This window comes from Acanthopagrus latus, chromosome 2 (assembly GCF_904848185.1).
Source record: "Acanthopagrus latus isolate v.2019 chromosome 2, fAcaLat1.1, whole genome shotgun sequence".
NCBI lineage: Eukaryota > Metazoa > Chordata > Actinopteri > Spariformes > Sparidae > Acanthopagrus > Acanthopagrus latus.
This window is the reverse complement of record NC_051040.1, coordinates 23,099,127-23,120,584: the sequence shown is the minus strand read 5'-3', so window position 1 is coordinate 23,120,584 and position 21,458 is coordinate 23,099,127. Positions and strand designations below refer to the sequence as shown.

Here is a 21,458-nt window from a genome sequence, read left to right as displayed (position 1 = left end):
GAAATTCTTCAAGTGTTATTCTAAGAACAGTAAATCATTGATGTTTTGCTTGTAACCACGCTGTTCGCCGGGTGAAAGAGAAGCAGGGTAGACAGACATTTTAAAAACAACAGTCGTCAGTGCCTTTCACAGTACTTGTCTTTGTGCAACCTACTGTATGTCCACAGGTCAGATTGCAGTCATAAATTCTCTGCCTATTTATGATGCAATAAACCCTCTTCACCTTTTAAATGCTCAAGCTCAGATTCTCAGCCTGAATACAAAAGGCGTGGCAGTGTGAACCTCTATTCTTGGGAAGAAATAAAGACAGAAAAAAGACAAAGGCAGTCCAGTAAAAAAGAAAAAAAAATCTTTATTATTTTGTCTAGAAGAACAGGCTGTCTTGGAAGGAGATGTGGGGGTAGTATTGGAGAGGTAAAAGCAGCCGAGGAATAGGGCGGAGTCAAATAGACCAGAGGTTGGGGCTAAAACCTGGATTTCTGCAGTTACGCCAGGGCACCCATTGGGTCCCAGGCAGGAAGTACGATGGGCTCCTGTTGCATCACTTCCAGGACATCAGGGGGGAGGAACTTCTTGTCTACCACCACCTCGTACACATACTCGGAGAACCAATCGTCCGTCATGATGAGGTAACCTACAGAGGCAGGAAAGGGAAGAGAACCAATCAGTCTGAATAGATTTTAATGGCCTGAAGTGACAGCTGTCAAACAAAGCACTCAGATTAAAAAGGAAAAATACAGATAGAAATAAATAGATCTGCTGTGTGGTTGTGTGCCTATGAGCACCAGTCAAGGTGCTATTCCTGAGCTATTGTATTAATAAAAATGACCAAAACATCTTTTGCAAAATATCGCGATGAGACAGTGAAGTTGACCTTTGACTTTTTGGATATGAAATGTCATCACTTCATCCTATTAGACATCTGTGTAACATTTGATCGTGACATCATCTGAATTCTTGAGTAATGGCCAACAATTTCTCGCTACATTCATTTATAATCAGTCCATCCTTGAGTGCTAGTGGACATCTGCGTCAAATTTTAATACATTCCCTCAAGGCATTTCTAAGATGGTTCACAAGGTTCACAAGAATGCGGGCGCGTGCCGTGAAAACATAATGGCTCTGGCCACGGATATCGCTGGTTCAGAGGCATAAAGACAACAACACTCAGAGATGAATTCTTGCTGTGGACAGATTTTAGATGACAATTAACAGAAATAGAAACTGGAGTCAAAAGAGTGACAGTCAATACAATTCATATGTGAACATATTCAATTTATAGGTGAATGTGATGCTAAATGACCAGAAAGACCAGCGATCTTAATACATTTGTGGTCATCAGCTTACTATGGTGACACCTGTTAGGCCTTCGAGGTTATACAGAACAGGCCAGGCCACCTCGCAGTGCCTCTCCCTTTCTCTTCTGGGCTCCAGATGTCCATGTTTGGATATGTTTGACATTTTCTGCTGCCTTCAACACTCACAGCCACATACCCACATTTGTCCCTCATCCATGCACTTCTTCACCACTGATTCAGCTTCGATTCACATCCCATATTTATCATTTTTGTAGGAAATGTGGTCACTTGAAATAAATCTTTCATAGGGACTTCGACTTGCCCTGTCTCCCCTCCTTATCAGACACTTGGGAGTCAGTTTGGAGGTGTGTAGATTATTGCTTTTATCACAAAGAAATCAATTCAAAAAAAGGCAACGAATGTCTCTTTGTAACGTTTTAATCACAGCAAACAAGAGCGTTGCTCCTGCAAACAGCGCTGTGCAGAAATATTACTCATCTCTGAGCCAGTTTTTCCTCAAAAGTGAGAGTCCGGCCTTCATACGTCTTATGTGGGTACAGGAGTAGGATTTAAGGGACACAATGCATTCTTTCAGAGATAAATACTTTATGAAAGGGCAAAAGTAGGGAGCACTGCTAAGAACAATTCAACAGGAAGGTCAGAGACTTTGAGTGTGCACATTTTAATTGCTTTAAAGTGCTCTTTATCGCTGAACTATTGTTTCAACAGGAAGGAGGAGGAAGAAAAGGAGCCCCGCCCCTTAATGGTTCACATCCAGTTAGCAGTGCAGTAGCATTCAACACTTCTGCTGTCACTGCAGCACAGCCACCCTGATAATATAAAACAATGTCTGTCCCCCTCTCCCTCGGTGTGTTTGTGTGTATTAATACAAGGTCAGCGTGACCGAATCTGGGGTGGTTATGAAAGCTTTCCTTGAACCTGACATGTTGGGATAACCTAATCTCTTTTTGGAAGAGGATGCAGCCCCCATGCTGAAATGATTATTTAAAATGAAAGATGTTAGCATGTGTGTCTTTTCCTTACAGTAAATAACAAACACTTAAAGTTATGTGAAACCCGAGCAGCTCAAAATCTGGTACTGAACTGTCACATATGGGCAGCTGGATCAAAACAGGCGAATAGATTTTAGAGTGAATTAAAGCAATTTTACTCGTCTTTCACCCCGAGACGACCACTCCCTCTCCATTTCTTCTGTTCCCCTCATGTGTTCAGAGTCTTCAGAGCAAACACGAGCATCCCTCCTACTGTCGAGTTGACTTATCGAAGACGTCAGGGTAACCGCAAAGACATGCCACAGTTCAAAACAATGTATCAGGGATGGCGTGTCTGTTGTGTATGTGTGTTCTTCCAAGTACGCAAATCTTAGATGGCACGTTGCCTGGGTCTCACTGTGGTATCCGTATGTGTGTTGATGTGAGCTTCCTGGAACCTGCGCGTTGGGTGGCACGGCGATGTGCGTATGCGTGTGTGTGTGTGTGTGAATGTTGGGTGTCATTATTTGTTTTTAGGGATAGGCTGAATGTCCTGTCTCAGAACAGATGGATGTGCTGGAAGCTAGAAGAGGAGTAGCCATCTTGATTTTCAACTAAAGCAGCATCCACAACGCAAGACTATCACAGCTAACATACACAACCACAAAACAAATATTTATTTTTCACATACTCCAATTTAAAATAACAGAACTGAACAGCTGAATTCCTGACAACAAGACTAAGAGTATGCAGCCATGCAGGCCCAGCAATACTTTGAGCTAAATGCTAACATCATAACATGCCATAAATGTCAACATGCTAATTTAAAGCAGGAATAAGTTTTTGCCATGACTGCCAACTTAGTTTAGCATGTAAAGCTGCTAACTTATGCTAATTAGCAATGCACACTAAGCACAGTGGAGGCTGAAGGGAATGATATCAGTTTTGCTGGTATTTGGCCATAAACAAAAGTTTTCAACACATTTACAATTTGACCTGCTTTTCGTGATAGAATGAAAAAGTTAGGGGATCACCAAAGATATTAAGATATATCATATGATGTGTGTCATTGTGTATACAAGCATTTGAGCCAATCCATATAGTAGATGGTTTCACAGCATAAATTAAAACTTTGATTTGCTGGCGAGGAAGAGACAAGGGTTCAGTCATTAAGATATTGAATAGATGTTGGGAAATTTAAGTCAGAACTAAAGTGGCCGACTGATTTACAGACTAGCTGACAGGCCTACTGGCTTAGAAATTTGGACATGAGGTCATTGACAACATGTCAATTGAAGATGTTTTAGACTAGGGTCATCCTGTGTGTGTTTATGAAAAGAGGTCATTGATACCAGACGCATCTGTCAGATATTGCGGACACTTGACAGCATTGATAAAAGCATGACCTATGTTTAAGGGCATTTATTTATTTTGGTAAAAAAGAAAATATGGACCAGCATGCCTGCAGAGTTGTGTTAAAACTGTGGTCTGGGTGCAAAAGAATGGATGTTAAAGGCATACTTAAAATTAAATGAAGCCTCCAATTCAAATCCTAAATAATCTGTTATGTCCGCTACCAAGGAAATCCTTCCATCAACATTTACGTCAACTTCTTGTATTTATTCAACAACAGAATCATCTCTGTAGAAATATCATGGCCGCCCTCCCTCCATGTCAAAATCATTTAGATCTGAAACAACTCGTGACTAATATTAATGACTCCACCTCCCGCCAGTGTCCTATCAAATAAAAATCTTGTGTGTTGCCAAACATATGTCTGAAATGGTGTAAAAGTCTGAGCTGTGAAGTGAGCAGAGCCATAACAGTGGCGGTGAGAGGGCTTGAGTATGGAGAAAACAGAAAGTGAGCCCTCCTTTAGGGGGAATATTTAAAAGGTCTGACGGGAGATGTTAAGCCTTTACAAACCATATAAACACACTCAACTCTCTCCATCTGCTCCATGGTTATCACCACTTTACTTTGAATTTCTCCTTTGTCAACTTTCCAAAATCATCTCGGCATTTACTTGCCTTTGTTTTTCCTGATTTCCAACTAATTCTAACTGAATAACATCTGTTTTCCTGTGTAATCTCTCTTCTCATTTTCTCTGCTTGTGCTTTTGCCTCCCTCAGCTTTTGTGAGACAAACAAAGCCTCCGGATTCCCAAGTGAAATCCGCTTCTCGAACTTTTGTTCTCGAACACTTTATTAATTTGGCTGCGGACAGGCTGGGGGCCCTGGCCTTCCCTACTGGCTGGTGTTTATGGAATGAGATATGCGTGAAATACATTTGATTTGACTGAGGGGTTTTCACATGTTTTCCCAACAGTCACTATGGTTTGTGGGTTCAAACAAATATTGTGAATGTGTGTCTCTGTGTGTGTGTATGCTGTACTGTATGTGGTGTGTTGCCAGACGATGCATGACTGACCTGAAATACTCTCCTATAATTTGCAGTGGAATGTCGGGCCCAGAGATGAGAGGAGCAGCAGATGAGAAACAGAGATGAAAGGATAGAGGGAATAACAACAGTAGACAGTAAAGTCTGAGGCACTGGTGAGGAGTACCTGCTGTGTTGAGGTGCCTAAGGACAAACGGATCTTACTTACTTAAAGACAACATTTTCTCCTGATGCATCAAAGGGAATATCTGGTACTTAGCCTAAGACTGACTTAGTATGTTACGTTCACTTGGATTTTGTGGTTTAAAAAAAAAACAAAACAAACAACTTTGTGAGCTGACCACTAAAAAAAAAACAAAAAAAAACAGGTTCAAAAGTTCCCAGGCAACATTAAACATTTTCTACAACTACAAATCTTATGCCAGAGTTGTATCGTAGAATTTAAGCACTTAGGAGTGTTTTCACACCTTAACTGTTTGTGTAGTTAAAGCTACTTAGGTCTGTTTGCCCGGTTAGTACAGTTAATTTGGACTGGCATGAAAGTGGCCAATCTAACCCTGCTGCTGCTCCCCCGAACTGAGACTGCTTGAAAAGGTCAGTCTTGCAAGCTTTTTACCTTGGAGAGCTTTTCCCCTTTATTACAATTGAACATAATTCAATTAAGTAAACAAAATGTGGCTGGAAAAGTGAGCACATCAGAGTGTCAGCAGGCTGCATGCCAGCAAAAGTTGTTCACCAACTAGCCATGTGAGTAGTCACCAAATATTTTGCAAATACATTTTGAGAATGTAGTTGTGTTACTTTCTGGCCTCAAGCTTTTGCTTATACTGTTATACTATGTTTATGCAACTGGACACTGAGGCACTGAACTCAAAAAACATAATAAGAACAGCTATGCCTGTATGAGAGTGTTTATGAAAACGGACACAGCCAATTACAAGTTCATTAAGCAGCAACACAGGGGAAGATTTTAGTTTAATCCTGTTCTTAATTCAATAGACACAAACAGGAAGATGATGGCTTATCATGAGACACTGTGGTGTGAGAAAAATGTGGGAAAAGAAAAGAGACAACATGTTTTTGCGATTTCAGGACCAGACTGAGGTGAAAACAAGAATATTAAATGTTTTCAGCCAGTCACTTTTCTGTGACTCAGCATCACTGAGGTTAAAATAAATTGCCCTAGAAGAAGAACAACAGCACCTAAAAGGAAAAGACTGAAACTAGGAGTAGTTTAATAACACGTTACCTTTGTTCCCACGGTCATCGCCCCAGGAGTTTTCCACCCTCCACTTCTCGTAGCCTTCTTTCCCATCCTGAGAGAGAGAGACGATGGGGAGATAAGGGTGAGAAGTCGAGACTGGGGGAAAGAAAGTGTCCTAACAGCTGGGGTTACTTATGAAGGGGGAAATTGACATCACTATGAAAAACTGCAGCCGATTAAAGCGGCGTAAACACGCAGTAACACTTTGATGCAATAAACCCCTGGGAAACTCTGAACGTGTGTATTCCTGCTTGTATACATACTGTATGTTTGCATGAGTTTACTGAGCAGTCACACACCTGTGCAGCATGTTTGTGTGAGCATACCTTGTCTGTAACAGCAGTGAGGATCATAGCGTGGGTCATGAGAGAGTCTCCATATATCAGTCGCTCTGCCTTAGAGAGGTTCTTCACCGAAACTCCAAACACGAGCTCATGGTTGAACCTGTCCGTGCACACACATACACCGAAAAGTCACATTATATTACCTCCACTGATGAAAAAGAAAAAGAAGAAAAAGTTTAGACATTGCCCTCTATTTCACCTAGATACTGATCAGTTTAAAGTCAAATGTTGAGCAAGCAACAGTTCCTGGAATTCTCAATGGGCATTTATACAGCTCCCCTTTTTCATTTCTATAGAAATTCATTCCTTTCTTGCATTTCTGCAAGAAAGGAATGAATTTCTGTAGAAATGAGACTCCATTAAGTGGGCAGATTTAAGTCTGGCGCCTGCCACTCAGGCGCAGATGCTTCTACACCTTAAGGGCAAAGATAAGAAACTTTCCCCTGTGGAGAGACCTGCACCTCCTAAAGTTGGATGAGGTTGGTTCTTGTCAGGTGAAACCTGCAGTCATGGCAAAACTGGAATGCGTAACTGAAGCGAGCCAATTCACAGGTATAACTGATTTGAAGACAATTATTTTCAGGTCTGAGCAGTGTCGGGCTGGTCGGTCTTCAGCCATCACAAGCTGTCCAGTGGTGTAAGGTTCAGTATAGTAGTAGTTGTGCTGAATATTTGGTGTTGTGCTTTTAAAAGATGACACTACTACAGATCACATGAAATATCCCTCTGGGGTCAACAGACAATATTTTGGGGGTTTGGGTTTAAACAATGAATATCCGGATAACCACATATCCAAGCCAACATCCTCTTTTGTGTGCCATTCAATGTTAACAGTTCATTTAGCAACGTGACATGTGAGAAATGACATTATGGTTAATATCTAAATGATTTATTTTTTAAAAAGCTGACTAAAAGCTAAAGCTCCGTCAGAGGATAAAAAATGGTTTCAGAGATTTTATCCTGCTCACTGAAATGTGGTTGGTGAATACTGCTCGAACAACAAACAGAAACCAGAATACTTCTGATACCAAAATCTTGTTCCCTGCCCACATATCCTGAATTCATACACACATAACACAAATGTAAGTTAGACTAACTTAATCGATTCTAATACTGACCAAGTGAGCAGCAGACAAGATTCATTACCACTGCAAATATTTGGTTGATTTCAACCATTTGGAGAATCAGCTAGATACATTTTGCAAAATCCATGAGATGCCAGTGATGTCAAACCACTGTGTGTTCGAACCATACTCACACATTCATGTCATTAATGCCCAGCTTGCCGTGGAAATGTTTTCCGACATCACAACCAAACCACACGGCCTAAGAGAAAGACAGTGGCCAAGTTGAGATTTATGAAGTTCACACATCCAGACATGCATTAATGTGAAAACTTGCGTGTTTAGTCTGCCCCCCTCCTACCTCCCCGTCCTTGATGGACTCTGCCGCAGCCTTTTTAAGCAGTTGGATGGGTTGGTTGTTGTACAGAGTGCTGCGGCCCCCGACCATGTTACCGAGGAACTCCACGCTGTACAGCTTCCCGTAAGGGTTCTGGGGTCGAGGGTCGTTCACGAGGCAGACCTGAGGATAGAGAGTTTTCATACAAACGCTCCAAATTCCCACAGGGAGTCATAAACTGAGGCTACATATAGTGGTGAATGACAGCAAATTGTGATGTGTCTAAAGGGTCACGTACTTTGTCTTGAATGTTGTACAGGGGTTTGACGTGCTCCCTGTAGAACTCCTGAGGGGTGAGGGGTCCCATGCGATGGAAGTTCTTGTCCTTGTCTCTGTATTCCCAACAGATGGTCTCAGGAGGGCTGCCTAGACAAACGCTGGCCACCCGGAACACCTGCACAGCAAACACAGTTTGAACATCAACTTCTCCTACCAAACTGCCTTATCTTGGAAGCCAACCTAATTGGCAAAACTCATATTTAACATTCACAGACAGTCAATCCTTGGCTCAAAAGCTTGGAAAACAAATATCAGTGAACAAACAGTAACTCTACTTTAACAAAGCCAGAGGTGACCTAATTGCATGTGTAAATGGACAGCATATTAGTACCACAGACTGGGGCTTTACTGCATACACCGAAACGAAAACAGACCACTTCCTTGCCTTTAGGGAGGACAAGGGCAAGGCCTTTGTCGAGAAAGTTTGTAAATCCAATTTCCCATTCATATTCTTAATGTCACGCCTCCAACCCCATGTCTGCCCTTGCACAGACTCATCCATCAGTGCCTGGGCCTCTCTCTGCAGTGTTTCACTCCCCTCCATCTTTTTCATATCCCTCCATTTCCCCTTTTGTACCCCCCTCTTTCCCCCTCCCTCTGTGTGTCTTCCTGCGGCGCTGGAAGTTCAGACTGAGTTCCTGTGGGCTAAATCGGCTTGTTTGCACTGGGCCGTCTGTCAATCCGGCCCTTCTAACCTCTGATATAGTTATCTTAGGAATTTTCTCTTTTTGTTTTCACCTCTCCCGAACTCTGCTCTCCAGTCACAGGGCCCAGCAGATGCTTTTCCTATCAATTACGATTAAAAGGGACTGAGAAATTAAGTCCATTGTTGGTGATAGATAAAAGAAGTCGAGTGGACAGTGAAACATTGGCTTGACATAACACAGATGCACACGTACAGTTGGTCTACAGCACAGTGTGTGCTACAGTAAGTATGAAACGTTTTGATTGTGTGGATGAATGGTGATACATCACACCCATTTCTTCGACTATGCCACAAAGGACAAATTTCCAATAGACTTTAACACACTGTTTTTATTGAGCTGAGCCCTCACTTATCCAGACAAATTAAACTTCTGTCTAGCTGAATACTGAGCTGATGGGGGGATTATTTTTGGCTAGGCCTGGAGAAATATAGCAGCCGTGGTGGCAGTTTCCCGTGCTTAGTCAACACATATTAAATGCCCCTACATAAAGATGACATTCTTGTTCTCTGGGAAGTAGAGACTGGGCCCACTGCACCCACTGTTCTCTCTCTCACTCCAAACATGCTCAAACAAACATACAAAAATACTTAAATTCTGTCTCAGCCTATGCAAACAATCATTCCCCTTCTTCTTTGCAGAAATGCATAGGGTCACAAAAGTACAGACAAAAATATACACATCTGTAGAGTCAACACAGGCATCTGTTCAAACCCTCGTCCTCCCTGCACCATCTTCTTCTTAATTCCACTCCTTTGTTTAGACTGCACTGCGGGTAGGATGACATGCCAAGGTGTCTGTCCCCTCGTCTGGTCTGTTTGCCCAGATGCCCTCAGCACCTTTACTAGACATCTTCAAAACCCCTGCCCTTTTCTCTTCATCCCCCCTTTTTGTCTCTGTCTCTTCCAAGAATAACTCTGTTCTCCCTGTTAACTTCAAACCTTTCCACTCACTATACAATTCTTCTCTCAGATGTCCTGCAACATACTGTAAGCATCTCCTTTAATGCCAGCTCAGCCCTGCGCCCACTCATCCTCCCCTGGCGAAGCAAACAGAGTAGGTGTGAGGGGAATCGCTGAGCTGACAGAGACCTCAGTTAGAGTGTAAACAGCCACAGTGACATCAGAGCAGGATCAATATTGAAACACCTGTCGCCTCAATGACAGATATACTGTACATTGGTGGCAGAGACAGGGAGGAAAAGGTGAGAAGGATACAGAGTGGTGGTGGGAAAGGGTAAGCCGACCAGCGTTACTGAAACTCTAGAGGGCTGGACACCTAAATTCAATAGCCATCTCCTTTATAACTTAATATTCGAAACATCTGAATTGTTAACAGTATCAGGAAGCAGCTGTTACACGTGATTCTGACGGAGTTTGTTAACAGGCAGCTCTCTCTTCAACTCATCAGTCTCTAGCAGAAGGTCCAGCTCAGGTCAGACGACTGAATTCTGTAACATAGCGACTTTGCGTGTCTTGCTATAAACAATAAGCTGACTGGCTGCACGCTATTGGGGCTAACCACAGCTAATGTTTGATAGCATCTGTGCTCCAGTGTTGACCAGCTGGCGTCCCTCTGCATGTATATTTGTTTTACGCAACCCAAACAAACAAATCACCTGGAGTTAGGAGTACGCAGGCTGAGCCAATGAGCTTGAGCAAGGCACTCCAGGTTTCAGGATTATGGTGGTGATTGGCAGCCCGAGTGCAGCCTCCCTCCTTTCCTGGACTGTCTGTGTGGTCCACAGACAGCACTGACAGTACAAAACAGTCCTCACTGTATATTCATTGTATGCAGAATGTTTTAGCCACACTGCAAAAACCATGGGAAGCTCCTACGCTGAGCACTTTGCTTGTGTGAAAAAAGTAATGATAAATATAGACCAACTTCCAACTTTAGGTAAACAACCACTGATCTGTCAATGAAAATCTATCTTACATGACTCAGGTTATTTTTTTTTTTTTACAAGTGTTGTTTTGAAACTATTTTTACTGTGAAAAAAAGTCATTTTAAACACTTCTATACCATGGCAATGTTTGCATAAATATTGTGGACCAAGGGGGCTGAAGCTGGCTCTCAACCAGTTAATGCCAAATTGAGGCAAACCATGCGCCTTATTGCTACTCTGAGGTTAATTTATAACTATTGTCTCTTGTGAGTGTAAGCAAATGACACCATGCAAACAATTTGGATAAAAATGAGTGAGGTTTTGATTAAACTTCCATGTTTTGTAAACATGCAACACATGTGGTCATTGTTAAATTCTAACAATGGTGCAAAGAAATTCAGGAAATGTGAGTGGACATCCCTGAACTGGCAGAGCTACAATGACACAGGAAGCCACCCACATCGAACAACAATTCAACCGAGCCCACAGCCAGCAGCACTGAGCCTCTGAGCTGCAGCGAGGAAAGTTTCTCTGTGATTTGACGGCAGTCTCATAAATTAGTCTTGTCTTAGGAATCACTCTCCGTGCATTCAGTGCCAAGACCAGAGCCGCACATGGTGTTTCTGATTCCATGACGCAATGGAGCATGGAAAGGCTATAGTTGTTGTGTGAAGGATACCATCTGTGTGTTGTGAACTGTACGTGCATGTACAGTTTCCAGTGAATGTCCCTTTATTTGTGTCTGTGTGTGTGTGTGTGTGTGTGTGTGCGCGCTGCCTACTTGTCTATGAAATTGAGGGTAGAGAAGCAAGGACACAGACCAGATACAGCATAAAAATGAAAGACAGGCTTTGAAACTTAAACTAATCCTGCCTCAATAATGCAGCATATGGACATTGTCATCCTAACAGCCTCTATAGAAAGAAACTCATGGTGCACGAGACTAGTGCAGGTGCAGGTTAAAAATGTCTATGCTGCTCTTGCAGAGTTTTTACAGATAAATGACATGTTTGTCTTAACTAATGTGCCTGACCAACGTTAACAAAAAGAATAGATTCTTGACACGCAAGGGGATTCATTCAAATCCAGTGCACCCTGGGTACAGTAAGTGGAAGCAGAGATTTTGACCCCGGTTGCCTGTCATGGGAGTGTTTGTGGGCTGGCGTGATGAAGACCAGGGTACAATCACAGCCGCCACGTAGGGAGGGTGGACAGCATCACCTCGACACATACTAAAGTAGGACTGACATGGCACTTTGATCCTGAGAAACACATGTGCATGCATAGATGCAAACGCACGTGAGGAAACACCAGTTTCCCACTTGTAAGAGTCCAAGAAAACCACAGCTACGCAAGCGTGCACAAGACATGTGGCATACCTGTGAAATTGCCATGGCTGGTTAGTTTGTTAACCTGACATACATCAACAGCTACTAAACATGCTCAGCTAAAAAAGTTTCATAATGCCACAATATTCACACATATTATAAAACCTATAAATGTGACACCTAACACCATTATCAATTATCTAATGAGATGCCAGTCACCTCAAATTTATCACATGCTACTCAGTTACAGAGCAAATATATTAGCTGTTCATCAACAGTGCTGTTGAAGCTGAAGGAAAACCAAACTTGTCATGACACGACCATTCAAATTCAAAATGTATACATTTTCAGACCAAATTTGGCATTCATTTGTTTCTACTTATACAAGTATTTCTATTCGCAAGTTAGATTCATCTGAGGCAATGACTTTGAACTTCTGATGGAGCAGTGATGATATCAAATTCCTATTTAAATATGCAGTATACACGAGTACTCGACTTGGGTATTATCTAATGTGTATGACACAATAAACCAGACTTATTCATCCATGAGATGACTGAGTAAATTGTGTTATGGAACACGTCCTTGGAAATATTTTCTTATGAACTATCTATATTGATTATTTGCTCAACCAATAAAAGACAGTCAAGTCTACAAATGGCTTTTTGTCAGACAAAATGTTAAAGATACTCAATTTACATTGAATTGCTGTGGGTTAATTGAAAGGCTTATCATATAAACACAATATATTTTACAGATATCAAAAATCAATATCATTACTGTTATCATTTTGGGAGATAATGACAAAAGATTTTTTCATTTTACTATCAGAGGATCATAGAAGCATCAGAAGCCTGGAAAGGTATGCCTGTTGTTCTTTTGACATGACCGATCCTCCATCAGCACTCATCATGACAAAGTGGTATTTCGCAAAACAAACTAAAACCAGGTGGACAAACAAACTGTGACAACCCTTCGCCCCTCCACCCTGACGTGCAGTGCAGGGGAGCAGTCGTTACTGTTGCACAACATACTGTACGTCCGTGTGTGTGGTGATAGCTGGGCATCCATGTAGGCGCTGTGAGATACAGTCGACAGTTTAAACAAGCAACCAGCCAGCAGCACAATGCAACTAAACAGCTGACAACAAAGGCCGCTTAACCAGAGCCGTGTTCTGTGTGCAGTCGTCTCAATGGGAGGCTGATTGACTGACTGGCCCCTCGTACATTCACACACACAGGAAGCGTAAAAAAAAAAAACAAACCAAAAAAAAAATCCTCATCTGAATACACACCTACACAGTGTAACGTGTCCAAGCCACAAAAGCAACACATTGTAGGCACATGACTGTATTGTACTGCTCACGCACATTGCACATAATGACGTGTCATGTTTGTTACATTGTTAACATGGACAAGTCCACTTTTAATTTGATTTTTGGAGGTGAATTTGTCGACACTGTCTTGCGTCAGATGCTTCGTAATGGACTGTTCCATAAACAAGATAGCTATCTTTTACATTGTGACATCTGTTGCAGTGAGCAGGTGATTTTTTTTTCCATTTGTTGATTGTACACACACGTAGTACAGAAATACATGTGTGTATATCACACATACAAATTTCGTCACAATGTCAGTGGTGTGTTCTGCACAATATTAGGGTAAAATTAGGGCAGATGATTTACCATAATGCTAAATACTAATGTTTATACAAAGTTCTAAGATGCATTAATCTAAGGTATTTCTCAAGTTTATTACAGGAAAGCCTTTTTTTTTAGATCTTGGAAGCCAGACAGCACATGGACGCTGAATAAAAGATTAATTTTCCTTTTAAATGCACACATTAGTGCAAATAAGAGTTGCTGACACTAGTGATTTAAGTCATTCTGATTTTATATGTGAATGGCATAGGTGTTACATTTTTAAATAAGTGATTTTAAATCTTCTTAATGTGAAAGAAAACTGCTTAAATATGTACCCCTCCTATTCAGATGGTGTGATTTTGACATTTATCAGATCACTCTGGCCTTATCCCATGATTTACTCTCCCCCAAACACCAATTACACCCAAACTGCTTTTAGGCATCACTTCAAAACAGGCTGGACGTTGCTACTCTCACTTATATATTATATGACAGCTCCCTCTTCTGGTGAAAACTTGAACAGTGCTAAAAAGTTAAATCAGGTCTGAGCATAAAAACATTTCTGCCATTATTCAATATACAGACTGTAGCAGCCCTATTACGTATGCCAGTACAATCCATTGCTCTCAAAACAGTGGTTATGCCATTCATTCTAGTATATAAAGTTATGTTTTTATTGAAATTAGAGTTAAAGGTAATGTTGTACTTTTTTCTGTAGTGCTTTTCTCATGTTTTTCCCTCCCAATTTACATTGATGAGTTGGACAGACTGTTAGAAACACCTCTGTAAATAATCTTGTACAAGAACGCTAATAACTATAACTAACACCTCAGTCACAGTGTCACCAAAAACTGAGAGCATAGAGATTATGACAGATTATTTGTCAGGAATGAGATTTCTCTGTGCATGTGCAGTGTGTGTATCCTACATCATCGTAGCTGTAACTACTTAAGACGACCATTATTCATTGCAACACACAGTAAAAGTCTCTATATCTCTTAGCCCTTTTCCATCATCAAACAATGTTACCACAGGAGCTAAACTCAGAAACTGAACAAGAAACTTGAGTCTCTTTTGCACTCTGTTTGCATTTCCACTGCCTCAAGCTAGTCATTGGCCTGATTAGCTTAAAGATAAAGTTAATCAGGCTAATGACAGAATTGATGGCAGCACTGAGAGACACAATTTTCACACGAGAAAACAACACTGAGCCATCCTGTTCTTTGTATTTACTATGGTGGAGTGATCTGATTTCTGAATTTGTCTTCTAATCTCCATAACACAATCTCCTAAGTGGTTGATACTATTTACAAACTATAATAATATTTAATATGTATACTATTTATTTCTGATTGACTACAAAATAGCAGTACAACCATGAGAAAACCTTTTTTTTTTGCTTTTAAGTTTTGTCAAGCTTGTCAGAAAGTAACCATAGCTGTTTGTCTGTACCTTGTACTAATATTGATACCAGAGTCGACTAATGTGTCTTTATTTTGAGAATGACGCTACACAGATCGTGCAGCCTGTTTGTTGGCGACTGGAAATAGAGGAACTAAACTTAGTCCCTAGGCCGGTCAAACACAGGTTATGATGCCGAGTTCCCTCAAAGTTCCCCTGGGAAAATTCCTGCCTTACATAATATATGCTACAGGATACAGCTGAATGTGCTCTTTCAGTCTCACCTCCTCTATCATGCTGTCCACAGCATCAGACAGCTCATCTTTGGTAGCATCACTGGCCACCATGTTCCTCAGTCTTAGGCAGTATTCTCTCAGCTGTAACACACAGTGAAACGAAAACAGCTGTCAGCACAGCTTCACCAATTACGTGACTCAGTGATGTGTGAGCTTGTTGAGTTTGAACTGAGGGAAATATGTAAACGTACCTTATGATTAAGGATGTCATTCATTCTGCGGGAGGCCTCTGAGCTGTGTGACTCTGGAAAGCATTTCTTTGGGATGACGCCATACTTTTCTGACAACAGGAAAGAATAAAATACATTAAAAAAAAAAACAATTCTAAATCCAGTCAGATAACTCAAATGTTCCATCAGAGCTGATTTATATGTCGAATGATTAACTGCACAGATGGGTAAGTCACTAATTCAGCATGACCTTCTTGTTATATGCCATGATAAGAACTAACCAATGAGGTTGACCAGCATGTCCCACTGTCCTCCGTCATTGGTTGGATTGGAGAGCAGAAACTGGACCAGGCGCCCGTCCACTGGCTCCTTCCTCTGTGCTGTCTCCACACAGGCCTGCAGGAAGTAGTAGCAACGCTCCACCTGTAGAAGAGAGAAGAAACAAAAGAGAGACATGGTCAGTAAACAGAAACTGTGAGGGGCTGTATGATCCAATAGTAGTGTAATAGTAACAGACTTTAGTTAAAAAAACTAGGACTTGATACTCGACAACTCAGAGAATTCTACTGCTTAAGACTTCAGTTGACTTCAGGCTCGAAACCAAAAACATCTAACACCCAGTTTTCCTGTGGTAAAATCCTAGGCAAGGCATGCCTTGTACAGTCATTAATCATTAGACCACTGCTTTGACTAGATTTTCAGCCAAGTGAAAGAACAGTGTTAATAACGCAGGTAAGACATAGTGTTAGGAACCTTCACCTCAGAATTCAATTTGATGGGATTCCAGTTAAGAGGGCTGTGATGCAACTATAAAATTACTTGTTTTGATTTCCATACATGATTTATTTTTCCTCATTGTGTGACTATTTGTAATGATCCATAACTGAAATCAACAGCTGAATCTACTACCATTATCAGTGCTCTCTCTCAGTGAACGTTGTTGGGTGTAACAGTAAAATCAACAGTTTCAATAACAACAAAGTAAAATAACCTAATACTAGTGATATCACCACGCTTACTTTATCATATAACGCATGATTACCCTTGTGAACTGGCATTTTGAAGAAGATCTACATGATGTGCACAGATTGCCCTCTTACAGTCTCTACAGAGAAACAACCAGCACGACTACACTTGAGAAAACAAGCCAAAAAATTATTTTAAAAAATGCAACCTGCGACTACCGATATTTGTAAGCAACTTTACAGAAAATAATATGGTCACTTGACAACCCTGAACACAACGTACATTTTTACATCCATTAAGTTCCACCATCCAACTGGTTTAGCCATAAGAATTGTACAGCGTAGTCCAACAGAATTGAAACACTGATTTCTCTACATCCAGACGTAATTTTTCAAGAGAAAACACACAGCTGGTCAGTATTCAGTGGCCTGAATTACCTGCAATTGGCACATGAAATGAGACTTGCTTTCACACACTAAAGACTAGAGACCACAAGTCTGGTATAATGTGATAAGTTGCTGGCTGGTAGTGTTAGAGCAGGAAATTTGTGGTGTCTGTCTTGTAGTCAGTATGAGCCTCTACAGCTGCCACTTGTTACAAAGAAAGGTGTATTCGTGGTGAAACAACCAACTGTCTGAACGTGGGAAAAAAAAGACACAAGGCCAGAGACACAGAGAAAGATAAAAACATTCAGTGGGGTATCACTGTGACGTCAGCCCTGGAAGACCACTGACTAAAACACACAAAAGAGGGTTTTAGGTGAACAATGACTGTATAGTAGTAGTGCGCTGCATAATGACACTAACTCAAATGGTGTTCTGACTGCAAAATAACATCCATTTACCACAATGTTACAACACTAATGCCTTAAAACTTGCAAAAACAGAGAACATTAAAAAAAACAATAACATCTTCCCAGATACACAGTTCATCTCTCAGCTTATAAAGAGCGAAAAATCATATTGAGAACCAAAGAACCGATATGTAGTGCCATGTCTTACCTTGTCCCAGAAAAAGAGATAGGACTGACTAAACTCAAACTCCTCTATGTTAAACTTCTTCATGAAGGGAAGTCGCATGACGTTGAGGCACGAGAAGATCCAACATCTCCCTGGTGAGAAAAATGAAGAAAGATTTTGAGAATCATGCAGGTTAGTAAGGACTCATCATGTGTCTATACAGGCATAGCAGGATCATTTCCAGGTTGAGACTGATGTTGGAATTTGAGGGTGGATAATTTCATTTCTTAGTTACAACACTTCTGCTCTGCTTTGGAACATGGGCAACATTAGGCTGTCTTCAGGATGCTCACAGTGCATCCATCTCTTGACTTTTATTTTGAGACATTTGGTCTATTTTTAAGATAAACCAACTTTTGTAGCCTACACTATATACACCAACACATAATAACTGGTTCCATTTTCACCACTCATCGTGGTTGTGTGGCTCTGGAGTCCACGTAGAATAACACGATTTTGGCCAGAGAATTGCTGACTTAAAGCTACAGTGAGCTACAGGCGTCAACGTAGAGGGAATTAAAAAAAATGGCCAAATGGGGATTTTGGTGAGGAAATAGTCATCTTCCTTCGGTCAAATGATTTGAATTATACAATTTACTTACCTCATGCAAATACAGTGAGAACATTTTAACTGTCAAACAAAAATCATAGATGATACACACGTTACTGACTTAACACACAGTATAAAGTATATTCCATTCCTTCAACATTTACAGGACTACAGTAAAACAGAGGCTGCAGACATATAATATAATGTCTGGTGATGTGGACGTCCACACAGTCACAGTCTATTATGAAAACATTTTTTGCACCAAACAACAAAGCAATTTCAGGAAGGGTTTGCAACTTGTGTTTAATTCATCAAAATAATAACTTGCCGGGACACAGGTGTGTAAATATGTTTAAATGTCAGTTCTGAGATAATTATTCTGACTTTGACACCCCAATGTGTGCTTAATGTGTGTTTGTGCTCTGTGGACTACTATGTAAATTCACAAAGTGCAATATCTCTGCAGTATATACGTTTGCCCAGCGGTGAAGACATTCCTCCGCGTATTATGCTGTACCTGAGTTTTTCTGGTTGGTGATGGGCTTGCCCTCTGTGGGGATAGAATGCTGGAAGATGTGCACAGTATCCTGGACAGTCTGCCGGTGCAGACAAACCTCCAACGGGTCAATGCAGGTCGACACATTCTGGGCCAACAGGTAGCGTGGCTCGCCCCGCAGCCGCTTAAGGAAGGTGGCTACCTTCTCCTGACTCAGACCTGGAGGAACAAGAAGGGGGGGTAGAGAAGAATGGATGAAGGGAAGAATAAAAGACAAAGCGGCAGAATTGAGGTGGGAAGACGAGCACTAAATGACGTTAACTTGCAATACGGAGGCTTTCACAGCTAGACATTCTGACAGCTGACTACAACAAGGAGGAAATTCCTACTGTCCCAATTCCCATGACTCATCTGTGCACTTTAGACATACACACTTCCCTTTTAAGATCTGATTCATGAGCACTCTCACATACTTAGATGTCAGAATAATGCCTGGAAAATACAAGATCAATAGTCATAAACTAACAGCACATCCTATTGAATATTGCAACTGTCTGATGTATCCACATCCTTACAGAGATTATAGTGGAGAACAGTTCATACATTAAGGATATAGAGTACTATAATTAGCCCAGCTCTGATAAACAAATGAAGGACAAACTTGGAAAAGGGTGGGACAAACAAGGAAGACATCCAGATTGCTTTCTTGTGGAGCTGTGAGTGGATCAGAAGGCACTCATCTGGCTCCATGTATGAGGGGAGCACACTGGAAAGCTTGTCTACTCCTGCTGGACAGTGGAAGGAGGGGCGCACACACACTTTTGACAGAATCAAACTGGCACTGATGTGTTGTTTGCAATTCCGTCAAATAATGGTGCAGAGCAATTAAACATTGAGAGGGACATTGCCTAGTCATGCATGTGGCCCTGGAGTTCGACCCCTCTCTCTCAGCTGCATTCTGTTATTTTCCATCGGTCAGACACAGATGAGACGCACTGACCGCCACAGATTAGGACTGTGTCAAACTTCGTTAACTGTCATGCCCGTATTATCAGGAGGAAAAAAGCAAACCAGGCCTAAGGCAGCAAATATTTCAAGAGCAAGCCTGCATGGTGTTAACCAAACACAGCTCTGCTTGTGGCGCGACTGTTGAGTCTTTTGACACTGATGAGTACAGATGGGTAGATAATGAAGGGGAAATGGTTCTCCAGTCCATGCCAGACCATCAGTTCACTGAAACACAACATTAGAAGGGTGTGTGCTGAGGAGCAGATATTGGAGAGGATGAGCCTCGTGGAAGGGTCAGTTAGTAAGTGGATCGGGCAGGTATTCATCACTTGGTGGCGTGAACGGTGAGGACAGACATCACAGTGATGTTCTATAGACAGGGGCCAAACACAGGCAACTAGGGTGACTTGCAAATTCATACATCAGAGATTATATGACGGGCTTTATATGAGCTAAGCACTTTACTGTGCCCATTACTGCTCCATGTGCAGAGCGTTGGACTTAATTTGGCATGAAGCCTGCCAGTGGAGAGCTGGCCAAAAAAAAACACACTCCAAGGTCCAAATATTATGACTCTATCAAGGTCCTTATTTCAATTCATACTAAAGCAATATAGGAAAAAACAAAACATCGGCTGTACAGCAGAAACCGGTTAGTTGGGAAGAACCATCTAACCGCCAAAACATCTGCCCACCGACAAAGAAAAAAAAAAGAAAATGTCATGAAACCTGAGTGAAATCGAAACAATCCCAACTTACTCAACTGAGTTGAGTGGCAGAAGGTTAATTTAAGTTACACATGTTTTATAATTGGTAAAAGAGTGTTGAAACATGGTCGAGACCGTCATCTTTTCGGGTCAGCACGGTGCCTCCTAAAGAAACCCCCATTTAAATGAAAGCGACTAGTTTAAAGAGTTTGACAGCTCCTGGCATTTCCAACTCCGTTCTTCACCCTGCTAGCTCCACAAAGCTAACATGTCCCGCTCCTGAAGCGGACACCGGGCTTTTGACCAGCGAGTTAAGGTGTATTAGCTGTCTGTGTGTACAGATGGGGTTTTCTCTATCTTACTGACCGTCGGCGTGAACTGTCAACCTCGCAGAGGAAACCACGGCAAAGTCATGCTAGCTGCCTGGCGTGCTAACGCAGTGAATGCTAACTTTAGCTCCCGTTAGCTCCCTCAGCTGTCACCATCTATTTGTCAAATACGAGCTCCGCTCAGGCGGCCGGCGACACTAACCACCGCAGATGAAAACAGGAGAGAGTGGCACTCGACCTACCAGTTTCCATGTTTCCGTGGAGCTTGAGGAGCGTTGTCGGTTTTCCTGAAAAGTCACCGGCTCTTTGTTTATCTCATTCACCGACAGTCAGCCAGTGTGATCTCAGGGTACGCTCGATTGTGCTCTCGCCGTGGATCTTTAGCGTGGCGATCGGGCGGAGTTAGCGACACATTCGGACCTCCCACCCTCTTATTCAAACCCAGCACAGCAGGTGATGTGACCCCTGATAGACAATGTACGAGGAGCTGCACCACAACAATAGCCTTTGTCATCAGTCATAGAGATCTTTTTTTAGTTTTCATACATTTCCTCAAGTGTTGCATATATGCCATTTTTGGCTCTACAAATTGTCAGAAAGAGCTCACAGATAGCTTACCTTGCTTTAAGCCCATCAACTGAGCACAGGCCAATGTTTTCTGTCTTTGTAAAGTCATTCAAACATGCACTTTAGAAGTTCTTTTTTTGCTTTATTGCAAGAAACTTTTATATTGTTTTATCTCAGACGGCATCAACATGTTTTTGCCATCCAGTGTAAGTTGAATCAAGAGCCCGCATTAATTGTGCACCGTGTTGCGTAATTTTATGTGCTGTTATCCACGTGGAGTCAACATTATTTTCAAACAATGACAAACAATCCTAAATATATCCTCAACAACTCTACTATGGTAATACTCT

The 21,458-nt window shown here is 41.6% G+C and overlaps 1 protein-coding gene across 1 annotated transcript; it reads right to left on the bottom strand.

The window, feature by feature from the left end:
* Window positions 1-327: 327 nt before the first annotated feature.
* Window positions 328-20,939, bottom strand: blmh (bleomycin hydrolase). The gene is made up of 12 exons (XM_037083678.1): window positions 20,784-20,939; window positions 18,520-18,717; window positions 17,435-17,544; window positions 15,749-15,890; window positions 15,489-15,577; window positions 15,286-15,378; window positions 7,998-8,153; window positions 7,724-7,882; window positions 7,557-7,624; window positions 6,281-6,398; window positions 5,940-6,006; window positions 328-634 (listed from the first exon to the last, which is right to left on the bottom strand). Exons 1-12 carry the CDS (start codon window positions 20,791-20,793, stop codon window positions 486-488), a joined length of 1,359 nt encoding a protein of 452 aa, XP_036939573.1. The 5' UTR covers window positions 20,794-20,939; the 3' UTR covers window positions 328-485.
* Between the last annotated feature and the right edge of the window lie 519 nt (window positions 20,940-21,458).

Coding starts and splice junctions, on each gene's coding strand:
- blmh (XM_037083678.1), bottom strand. Junction 15,891..17,434: donor ATCTCTTTTTCTGGGACAAG/GTAAGACATGGC, acceptor TCTCTTCTACAG/GTGGAGCGTTGCTACTACTT. Junction 635..5,939: donor CGATGACCGTGGGAACAAAG/GTAACGTGTTAT, acceptor CTGCCTCTGTAG/GTTACCTCATCATGACGGAC.